Source organism: Sorex araneus, chromosome X (genome assembly GCF_027595985.1).
Source record: "Sorex araneus isolate mSorAra2 chromosome X, mSorAra2.pri, whole genome shotgun sequence".
In the NCBI taxonomy this organism is placed as follows: domain Eukaryota; kingdom Metazoa; phylum Chordata; class Mammalia; order Eulipotyphla; family Soricidae; genus Sorex; species Sorex araneus.
The window spans coordinates 86,413,501-86,425,589 of record NC_073313.1 but is presented as its reverse complement, the minus strand read 5'-3'; the positions used below and the strand labels follow the sequence as shown (position 1 = coordinate 86,425,589).

The window sequence follows — 12,089 nt, the reverse complement described above, 5'->3', positions numbered from 1 at the left end:
TTTATGTTTTGAAGCACTGTGATCTCTCAAAAACAATACAACTATGAAGAAATTTTATTTTATTTTATTTTATTGCTTTTTGGGTCATACCCAGCGATGCCCTTCACTCAGGAATTACTCCTGGCGGTTCTTGGGGACCATATGGAATGTTGGGGATTGAATTCAGATCAGGCGTGGGCAAGGCAAACACCCTACCTGCTATACTATCGCTCTGGCCCCTGAAGAAATTTTATTTATTTATTTTTTAAATTTTACCGCAAAGCAGAGTCATGGACTATATCAACAGTTAACAAACCTAAACCAGTTTACAGATCTAGACAGAACCCATTATTTTATTTTTATTTATTTATTTTGCTTTTTGTTTTTTTAAATTTTATTTATTTTTATTTATTTATTTTTTTGCTTTTTGGGTCACACCCAGCGATGCTCAGGGGTTACTCCTGGCTCTGCACTCAGGAATTACTCCTGGCGGTGCTCAGGGGACCATATGGAAAGCTGGGAATAGAACCCGGGTAGGCCGCGTGCAAGGCAAACGCCCTACCCGCTGTGCTATCACTCCAGCCCCATTTTTTAATTTTTTTAATTTATTTTTTGCTTTTTGTTATTTTGCTTTTTGGGTCACACCCGGTGATGCACAGGGGTTACTTTTGGCTCATGCACTTAGGAATTACTCCTGGTGATTCTTGGGGGACCATATGGGATGTTGGGAATCGAACCCCAGTCAGCCGCGTGCAAGGTAAATGCCCTACCTGCTGTGCTATCACTCCAGGCCCCCCTGAAGAAATTTTAAAAAACATTATATAAATGGGAACGTGATAGTTGTGGTATTGAAGAAATCATTAATTTGGATTTGGGGGCCACACTCAGTGGTGCTCAGGGGTTATTCCTGGCAGTAACCAGAAAATGAACACAGTTAGCCACATGCAAGGCAAGTGCCTTAACCTCTGTATGTTTTTCCAGCCTGTATTCTTTTATTTTTGGTTTTGGGGACACACCCCATGGTGCTCAGGAATTATTCTCTGCAGTGCCTGGGGTACCATATGGTGCACCGGATCAAACTCAGCTTAGCTGTGTATCCTACTATCTCTCCAGCCCCTCTTCATTTTTTGTTAATATGTTTATTTATTTATTGCTTATTTATAACTGCGCAATGCTCAGAGGTTACTCCTGACTCTGCACTACTCCTGGCAGTGCTTGGGGGACCATATGAGATGCCGGGGATTGAACCTGGGTCAGCTGCATGGAAGGCAAACGCCCTACCTGCTGTACTGCTGCTCCGGCCCCCTGTTAATATGTGTAATGCTACAAAATTTGTGATGTTTTTCTCTGTTTCATTTCTGGTATCAGTGCTCTAGGTTTTTTGTTAGCCATGTTAGAATTTATAAACTTTACTGTTATTTTTCCTGAAGAACTTTTTGTTTCTTTAATTTTTCTCCATTTTCCTGTTTTCAGGATCTTTGATTGATGCTCTATTTTCTTTCTTTTGGTTTTCCTTTGGTTTGGTTTGGGGGGGTCATACCTGGTGGTGCTTAGGGGTTGATCTCAGCATTGCTCAGAAAACCATATCTTGCTGGGGGCCAGACCTGGGCAGGAGTGCCAGCTGATTGAGCTAGCTGTCTTCTTAGCCTCCTTTTGCTTGATCTGGGTTTATTTTACTCTTTTTCTAGTTTCTTTTTTTTAATTGTATTTTATTGAATCACCATATGGAAAATTACAATGCTTTCAGGCTTAAGTCTTAGTCATACAATGCTGAAACAACCATCCCTTCACCAGTGCCCATATCCCACCACCGAAGACAAAAAAAAAAAAAACACAGTACACCTCCCATTCCGCCCACCCCCGCACCCCCCCCGCCTTGTAACTGATAAATTTCACTTTACTTTCTATTTACTTTGGTTACATTCAATATTTCAACACAAACCTCACCATTATTATTAGGAGCACCCCACTAGAGTCAGACCTGTTGTAAAGAGAAATGAGGTCGCGCGGCCGCTTACTTTTACAACTAAGTCCAGGGAGATTTCTTCCAGATATTCAATCATTGCAAGCTTGTAAACCCCATCTGTGGTCATCATAATATGGCGGTCCCCACACCCTTCATCCCCGGGAAGGGACAGGCGAGAGAGAGAAATACCTTTCCCCACCTGGGCGGGCATGGGGTTGCGGCTTAGTTCTCTGGCTGGAGACAATCTGCAAGGAGCTGCCCATGTTGAAGTTGGTTCAGCTGGGTCTGGATTCATGCTTGTGCAGCTGCGGAGGAGCCGCACGCGCATGCGGCCCCCCGGGTCACATCTCAGCAGCAGTGTCTTTTTCTAGTTTCTTGAGGTAGGAATTTAGATTATTCATTTGAGATGTTGCCTCTTTCCTAGTATTTTGTATAATAAATTTTCTTTCAGCACTGCTTCAGCTGTATCCTGCATATTTGGGGGGGACCTACCAGGTGGTGATCAGGAGGTCTGGGGGCCCCACATGCAGTTCTCTGCCAGCTGGGCTAGGGATTCAATGCAAAAGCCCAAGGATGACACACTGCTCAGGTCCCCCGATGCCAGGGATTACCTGGGCCACCCCAGCCGTGTATGGGGGCCATCAGAATTGTTTGGGGGAGATCAAGTGATGCCAGGGATTGAACCCAATTCAGATGCATGTTAGGCTGTTCCCTCCCTAATGTACTGTCTTCTGGCTCTTTTCCTGCATATTTTCATATGTTGAATTTTAATTTTCATTCAGTTTGTTTTTTTAAAAAAATCATTGAGATCCTGTGAACCATGGATTGTTCAGGAATATAATATTTAATTCCCATGTTTTTAGTAGTTCTTTATTGATTTTCAGTTTAATTCTATTATGATTAGAGAAAATATTCTATATGACTTCACTTAAGTTTGTTGATTTGTTTTATGACCTAAGATGTGTTTCTCTTGGTGAAAGTTTCATGAGTCCTTGGAGGGGGTTGGGGAGAAGTCTCTGTGGTTAAAAGGAGGGAGGGAGGTAGTGCAAATTTGCAAGTCCATGTTTTCTTTCTTTTTTGGTAGAATTGCTCCTGCTTTACTAAGACAGGCATCATATGGCACCATTAAAATTGGCATTTACCAGAGCTTGAAGCGATTATTTGTAGAGCGTTTGGAAGGTCAGTATAGATATCTTACTCTCTTTTGTGGTAGTACTTGATGGAATTATTGAAATTATGCTTGATTGATTAAAGACGTGTTTGTCATGGGATGCCTGAAAATGATTGACAGTCACTGCAAGGACAAAGCTAGCTTATACTGATGGGATAAATCCTTGCAGAAATAGGTGAGCGTGGGTTACAGGGTTGATCTTCAATCACTGGTCAACTGTTTTGGTTCTAACTGTGGTCCATGGACTGGTATGCAGGATTGGGGCTGGTCCACAGGTATTAAAAAAGTAGAAGAGTCTGAGAACAGACAACTGGATAAAGAAACTATGGTATAGCTATATAGTGGAATGCTACGCAGATGTTAGGAAAAATAAAGTCATGGTATTTGCCTATAAATGGATGGACATTGAGAGTATGCTGAGTGAGCTTAGTAAGAAGGAGAGGAACAGATATACGACTGCATTCACTTGTAGTATATAAAAATTAATATGAGACTAAGAGCAAAGGACAAGGAAAACAGGGGCCAGGAGGACTGGTTACTGGTGGTAAAGGGATATACATGATACCTTTCAGTATCTATTTTGCAAATGGTGGGTGGTGAGAGAGAGAGAGCCTGTTATAGAGGCAGGTTGGGGAGTGAGAAGTTAGGGGTGGTGGGAGGGAAACTGGGACATTGGTTCTGGGAAATGTACATTGGTAGAGGGATGGGTGTTGGAACACTGTATGACTAAAACCCAATCGTGACCAGCTTTGTAATGGTCTATTTCATGATCCAATGAAAAAAAGTTGATGAATGCTAGATTAGAGAGATCTACTCTTCTACTGTTCTTTTTTTCTGTCATAGGGAGCTGGAAAAGATAGTACAGTGGATAGTACATGGCTGACTCAAGTTCAATCCCTGTTACCCCTTATGGTCCTGTTGGCTTCACCAGTAGTGTTTCCTGAACATAGAGCTAGGAGGAAACCTTGAACACAGCTGGGTGTGGCTCCCTCCAGAAAAGAAAACCAATTAAAGATCAGAAAAAAGACAATACTGGCTGGTCATTAGAGAGGGAACATGAAACAGTTTAGTTTTGTCTCAAACATTAATTTTATTGTTATTCTAATTAATTTGTTAGTAGTTAATAGTCTCTTCATCAGGAAAACTTCAAACCAAATATATTCTCTAGCTATCAGTTTGGGGAAGGGTGGGGTTTGGTCCACATCCACTGGTGTTCAGACGGGATCCCTGGTGGTGATTAGGGGAAACATGTGGTACTGGGGACTCGAACCCGGGTCAGAAGGATGCAGTGCAAGTGCCTTAACTCTTGTACTGTTTCTTCGCCTCCCCACAGCTAGCTGTAAATTTTGTTAAACTTCTTTTAGCTTATTTATTTATTTATTTTTGCTTTTTGGGTCACACTCAGCGATGCTCAGGGGTTACTCCTGGCTCTGCACTCAGGAATTACTCCTGGTGGTGCTTAGGGGACCATATGGGGTGCCAGGGATTGAACCCAGGTTGGATGTGTGCAAGGCAAACGCCCTACCCACTGTGCTATCACTCTGGCCCTCTTTTAGGTTATTTAATATTATGTTATTCTTATTTTTAATGCCACCTTTTCCACATTTAGCATTATCATTTATCTGCTACTGCTTTGTGCCTTAATTCTATATTAGAAGGGTATTTAACTAGAGATTGGGGTAGCTGGAGAACCTTGAGGTTAGTAATGTCCTTTGTATAACCTTATTTTCATAATTCAGAATTTTTGGAATGTCTTCTTTGAGAATTTTGAAGGGTTCTCTTGTAACTCTTCCTAAAATAGTTTTCCTTTCTTAGAATCTTCACTTGCATTTACCTTGTTTCACTTTCTTGGTTAAGTGTGGTGAAGATTGAATTTCATTTAACAACAATAGGTTCTATAGTCTCTCTTTTTCTAGCCAAGAAAATAAGTTCTTAATGACTAGAACGTCTTTTTTTTCTTTTTGGGTCACACCCGGCATTGCACAGGGGTTACTCCTGGCTCATACACTCAGGAATTATTCCTGGCAATGCTCGGGGAACCATCTGGGATGCTGGGAATGGAACCCAGGTCAGCCGCATGAAAGGCAAATGCCCTACCCGCTGTGCTATTGCTCCAACCCATGACTGGAATGTCTAATTTCAAACTAGTATTTGATTTTATGGATACCAAGGCCACTCAAATTTAATAATTAAATAAAGTTTTCTTATTCAACAAAGGATTTTTATCTTTTAGTATTGGCTCTTACATATTTAGATTCTTTGTGGGTGGGGGCTTGGACTACACCTGATTGTGCTCAGGGCTTACTCCTGGCTCTGTGCTCAGGGATCATTCTGGCAGTAATTGGGGGACCATGTGCCAGGAATTGTACCTGTGTTAGCCGTGTGCAAAATAAGTACCTTACCCACCGTTTTCTCGTCAGTCCCTAAAATCAATTATCCAGAAAAGGATTCAATGCTAAATTGATGTGGTTATCCGAGTTTGTAGAGGGTATTTCCTGATATCCTTTAGATATACCTTATTTTTTTAAAAAAATGATTTATGGGGTAGGACTGGAGAGATAGTAAAGCAGGTAAGGCCCTTCCCTTGCCAGGCATCCATTTGGGATTGGCCACCAGGACCCCCATTCTCTGGGCACTGCCAGATGTGGTCCCCAAATCAACCAAAACCAAAAAGGTTATCCATTGGTTAGGGCACACTGCATGGGTCCAAGCTGGTTTGGAGTTCCAATGCTCCATGGTCCCTGGAGCATCACTGGGTATGACTCTGTAGGCCCCTGAGCACAGCTTGGATGCTGAGTGACCTGCATAATCCTTGGCCCTGCAGGGCCCAGGTAGCACTGATTCCTCAAGTACTGAGTAGCTGTTTCGCTGACTAATACTAGGGATTTTCCAGAACCTCCTGAATATCACTTGGGAACTCTTCCCCCCCCCACGCCCCCGATAACTTGGAAATTGGGACCATACTGCACAGTGCTCAGGGGTAATTCCTGGCTCCTTATTCAGAAATGACCCCTGGCGGTGCTCGGGAGACCATATATGATGCCAGGGATTTGAAGTAGGGTAGGCTGCATGCAAAGCAAGAGCCTTACCTCCTGTACTATCTCGCCAGCCCTATTTTTTAATATTTCCCAATTTTTATATGTCTCAGCAGTAATTTGGAATCTAGAGATACCTGCTTCTCTTTGCACTTCATTTCTGTAGTTCATTCTCTGATTGGGGCTCCCTTTCTCTGATAACTCAGAAACTGTTATATAACATAAGCAAATGTTTCTTTTTTCCCTTTATACAGATGAAACTCTCCTGATTAATATGATCTGTGGGGTAGTGTCGGGAGTGATATCTTCCGCTATAGCCAATCCCACTGATGTATTAAAGGTAAGAGAGCTCGTGGTATTGGATGTTTGCAATGTGATGTGGAAAGAGCACAAATGTGAAGATTCAAACTCAATTCCTAATCTGTCAGTTGCTAGCAATAAAACTTATGTCAAATCACAGAATCATTTATGTCTATATTTTCTTACCTCTAAAATGAGGATAATACTATGCTTATTGGAGAGGTTGCTAAGGATTAGAAATGGTTAATGTAAACTGCTTATCATTCTGCCTGGTAGGTGATAGATGCTCATTAAATAGTAGTATATATGATATGCATTAATTTGTTGCTAACTAAGGCTGTGCATTTATAAGGGAATCAGTTCTGGATTCTATTTGTACTCTTTTCTGAAATCTATCAGAGATGAAACTTGTGTTTGTTAATGATCCTTTCCCCACTTTACAAAAGAAAGATATATTCTGGGGGTCTGAAGTGATAGTACAGTGGGTAGGGCACTTGCCTTGCCAACCCGTGTTTAATTCCTTCCACCCCATATGATCTTCTGAACCCCACCAGGAATGATCCATGAGCACAGAGCCAAGACTAACTTATCCCTGAGCACTGCTGGGTGTGGTCCCAAAACAAAACAAAACAAGATAGATTCTGTAATCTTCACTTATTATGGTATGATCGATTGACCTGTGTCATAATTTGAGGAAATAAAGATGATTAAAATGGCATTTAGTAGGGCCAGAGAGATAGTGGTTGGGGCATTTTCCTTGCATGCCACGCGCTGACCTGGGTTTGATCCTTGGCAACACATATGGCCCCCAAGCCTTGCCAGAAGTGATTCCTGAGTGCAGAGCCATGAATAAGCCCTGAGCACTGTCAGGTGTGTCCCACCTACACAACAAGAAAGAAAAAAGATCTTAAGAAAATTCTCATTTGGGGCTGGAATGATAGCACAGCAGGTAGGGCATTTGCCTTGCATGCGGCTGACCCGGATTCGATTCCCAGCATCCCATATGGTCCCCTGAACACCTCCAGTGGTAATTCCTGAGTGCAGAAACTCCTGTGCATCTCCGGGTATGATTCAAAGAGCAAAAAGACAGTAAATAAATAAAAGAAAATTCTCCTTTTAGGAGTCACTAAGAAAATGATGGTTGGAGGAATCGGTCAAGATGGGAGAGGTGTGCTGAAAGTACATAAAGGACCAAACATGATAACCTCTCATTATCTGTATTACAAATCATAATGCCCCAAAGTAGAGAGAGAGAGATGGGAAATATTGTCTGCCAGGGAGGGAGTGGGAGGGTGGGAAAGGGGGGGTATATTGGGAATATTGGTGGTAGGGAATGCACACTGGTGGAAGGATGGGTGTTTGATCATTGTGTGATTGTAACTAAACCGTGAAGGCTTGTAACTATATCTCATGGTGATTCAATAAAATAAAAAAAGAAGAAAGTTTTCATTTTGAGGTACCTTAAGTCTAAAATGGTGCTGTCTTTCCTTTCCTTATTTGCTTTTGAATCACATCTGGTGGTGTTAGGGATTATTCCTTGCTCTGCACTCATGGATCACTTCTGGACAATTCAGGAGAGTATATGGGGTACCACGGGTTGAACCTGACTCAGCTGTGTGCAAAGCAAACATCCTACCTACTGTCCTATTGCTCTGGCTCCATGTCTTTCTTTTTCTTAGGAGGTATCAATAAATATATGATTAAATATGTGAATTCTAAGTTCTAAGAAATTAGGGAGGGGGCTAGAGCGATAGTACAGCGGGTAGGGAATTTGCCTTGCACGTGGCCGACCCAGGTTCAATTCCCAGAATCTCATGTGGTCCCCCGAGCACTGTCAGGAGTACTTCCTGAGTACAAATGCAATCCCACAGCATTGCTGGGTGTGACCCCAAAACAAAAAAAAATATAGGGAGAATGTGATTTTTTTGTTTTGTTTTGGGGCCACACCGGGGTTACTCTGGATTCTTTAGTCATTATAATAACTTGCTAGAGGTGCAGTAGATGTCCCAAAAGGACACATATGCTTCATCATTTCCAGTATTTTCCTCAGGCTAATCTTAAGACATTACACTTAGAAAATCCCTACAGATGCGATTTGGTTCTGTCTTTGTATGTGCATCCCTGTGTTAGACTGACAAAGAATTAACCACAAGGACAGGAAGAAATAGTACAGTAGTTAAGGCACTTGCGTTACACAGGCTGAACCATTGCCCTACACAGGCTGGACTTGGTATTGCAATATGGTCCCTTGAGCACCACCAGGGGTCACCCCTGAACATGGAGCCAGGAATAGCCCATGATACCAGTTGGCTTGAGCTCTTCAAACCACCTCCCCACCACCTGCCCCAAATAAAAAGAAAAGGAATTAACCCTAAAGATATTCCCATAATTCATCTCTTTTTACAGAAGGTGGGTAGGGCACACTTAGCAGTGCTCAGGCATTATAACTGGCTCTGCACTCAGGAATTATTTCTGCTGGTGCTCAGGGGACCATAAGGGATGTCAAGATAGAATCTGGGTCAGCCACATGCAAGGCAAGCAAGCTATCCAACGTATTATCATTCCAGCCCCCATAATTCATCTTTTTACAGAAGGACGTAGAAAAATGAGATTAATTCCCACAGAATCTGCTTGATAACTAATTTTTGTGGATAATTGCATGCATTGTTATGGTTAAAAATTTAAGGTAAAAAGAAATGAGTGGCGGTTGTAGAGGTCATACAGTGAGTAGTGTGCTGATTTTGCATGAGATGACCCACGTTCCATCCCCAGAATCCATATGGCACCTTGAGTCCTGCTAGGAGTGATCCCTAAGCGCCACCATGTGTGGCCGCAAACAAAAAAGATTATATTCATTATTCATAAAAACCAGGATAGAGTGGGAGATTGTAGAGAAATCTGTTTCTCTATTCACATATCCCCTCTTGAGAACTTCCCTCCCCTCTAGCTCTTTCTGTTCATAGCTATTTGGACAGGAATGGAGAGATTTCTCATCTCAGAGCAACAAAGCCATGACAGAGATTTTCATTTACACTGTCAAGAGTTTGACTAGAACTTAGAGGGAGAGGACCAGTGAGATACCAGCATTAAAACCAAGGACCAAGTACACTAGAATCAGCAAGGAACTAGAGGGGTATCAGCATAAGGTCATAGACCATGGGTGGTAAATCCAAATTATCTTTATAAAGGTGTTAAATAGCCATACTTTCATTTAAAATAGATAAAATGAGGTTTGCCTAGAAATGCCAAGAGTCTTCTTGTAAATGTGAATAGGAAGAACATGTGGTTTGTTTTGTTTTGTTTTGCATTTCGAGTCACACCCAGCAATACACAGGGGTTACTCCTGGCTCATGCACTCAGAAATTACTCTTGGCAGTGCTCAGGGGACCATATGGGGTGCTGGTAATCGATCCCGGGTCGGCTGTGTGCAAGACAGACGCCCTACCTGCTGTGCTATCGCTCCAACCCCAGGAAAACCATGTTAAGCCAGGCTTGAAGTACCCAGTCATGTATAGAAGCAAAGAAATCCCAAGAAGATATCATGGTCCCAATCCAGCGTTTCCTTTTTTTCTTTTTGTGTCTCACCCGGCAACACACAGGGGATACTCCTGGCTCTTCAGTCAGGAATTACTTCTGGCAGTGCTCAGGGGACCTGTATAGGATGCTGGGAATCGAACTTGGGTTAGCCGTATGCAAGGCAAATGCCCTACCTGCTGTGCTATTGCTCCAGCCCCCAATCCAGTGTTTCATTAGGCCCTTTCTGAATGCCAAGGCTAGTGCTCAGAAAAGCTATTTCTTTTGTGTGTGTGATTTTGTTTTTGGACCACACCCAGCAGTGCTTAGGGCTTACTCCTGGCTCTGAGCTCAGGGATCACTTCTGGGGCTCAAAACGTGGGGGGGGGGCTGTGTGTCAGGCAAGTACCCTAACGTCTATCCTATGTCTCGGGTAGAAGGACTTTCTGAGCCAAATCAATATTTTTAGACACTGATAGTGCTGATGTCCTACTATGTTTGTAAATCTGTTGCATGAAATAAAAGTCAATTTTCTGGACTTGAGTGTTTTTTTTTCTTTTGGGTCACACCCGGCAATTCACAGGGGTTACTCCTGGCTCTGCACTCAGGAATTACTCCTGGTGGTGCTCAGGGGACCATATGGGATGCTGGGAATTGCAAGGCAAACGCCTTACCCACTGTGCTATTGCTCCAGCCCCCAGGATTTGAGTGTTTGTAAAAAAAAAAATCATTGTTCTTTGAGTCGTGGGAAATGAAGATAAAAAAGGACTCACATGCAAGATTTTTTTCACATGCCAAATTAGAACAGAGGAGATGAAGCGAGAAGGGCTGAGGATAGAACAGAGGAAGAGTTAGATAAACTTGTCATATGTAATATTTAGTTTGTAATCCGAGATTAGTGGGATGGATTTTCCCCCCAGTTTTTGGGCCACACCTGGCTGTGCTCAGAACTAACTCCTGGCTCTGCTCAGGGTTCTTTTGTGGGCTTGGGGGAACATATAGGGTGCCAAGATAGAATCCAGGTTGGCCATATGCAGGACAAGGGCCTACCCATTTGGCCTTGCACGCGGCCGGCCGACCTGGGTTCGATTCCCAGCATCCCATATGGTCCCCTGAGCACCACCAGGAGTAATTCCTGAGTGCAGAGCCAGGAGTAACCCCTGTGTATCGACGGGTGTGACCCAAAAAGAAAAAAAAAGAAACGCTGGATTGGGACCATGATATCTTCTCGGGATTTCTTGGCTTACATGTGCTCTTATTTCCAACCCCTTGTCACCAGGTCTATCATGAAACCATAGAGATAGCAAGGTTATCTGTCATGAGATATTAGGTTTTTCTTATTTTCAAAGGAGTAGAGAATCTCCTTTGGATTCTCTCTGTTGATACAAAATTTTTCCTCTTGTTTTAGATTCGAATGCAGGCTCAAGGAAGCTTGTTCCAAGGCAGCATGATTGGAAGCTTCATTGATATATACCAACAAGAAGGTACCAAGGGTCTCTGGAGAGTAAGTAGTTTATTACTAGAATTATTCTATATTATCAGTACCTAGAATTAGCAAGAGAAAAGTGTTATTTTTTGTTTGATTTTTTTTTGTTTTTGGGGTCACACCCAGCAATGCTCTGGGATTGCTCCTGGCTCTGCACTCAGGAATTACTCCTGGCAGTGCTTGGGGGACCATATGAGATGCCAGGTTCAAACCCAGGTTGGTCGTGTGCAAGGCAAACGCCCTACTTGCAGTACTATCGCTCCGGCCACAGCAAAAGAAAAATTTTTTTATAAAAAGCCATAAAATTCTGAATTGTCATAATATTGTAAGTGACTTGGTAACATACACAAAAGAGCAAAATACAAAAATTTAACAGTTTTTCTTTTTCTTTTTGTTTTTTTTTACTTTTTTGAGTCACACCTGGCGATGCACAGGGGTTACTCCTGGCTCTTCAATCAGGAATTATTCCCGGTGGTGCTCAGGGGACCATATGGGATGCTGGGAATTGAACCTGGGTTAGCCGTGTGCAAGGCAAATGCCCTACCCGCTATGCTATTGCTCCAGCCCCACGGTTTTTATTTCTATTTAATGCTTGGTGGCTGTATATTTGAAGCAATGCATGTGCTTTAAAATTATAGC

General features: G+C 42.6%; 1 protein-coding gene across 6 annotated transcripts in view; it reads left to right on the top strand.

The window, feature by feature from the left end:
* The window catches only part of SLC25A14 (solute carrier family 25 member 14), a 52,804-nt gene that overhangs the window by 20,748 nt on the left and 19,967 nt on the right, over positions 1 to 12,089 (top strand). For all 6 annotated transcript variants that reach the window (XM_055123047.1, XM_055123043.1, XM_055123042.1 and 3 more), the window contains 3 exons: positions 3,030 to 3,124; positions 6,406 to 6,491; positions 11,373 to 11,468. In XM_055123047.1, coding sequence (XP_054979022.1) covers positions 3,030 to 3,124; positions 6,406 to 6,491; positions 11,373 to 11,468 — 277 coding nt within the window. The remainder of the gene's footprint in view (positions 1 to 3,029; positions 3,125 to 6,405; positions 6,492 to 11,372; positions 11,469 to 12,089) is intronic.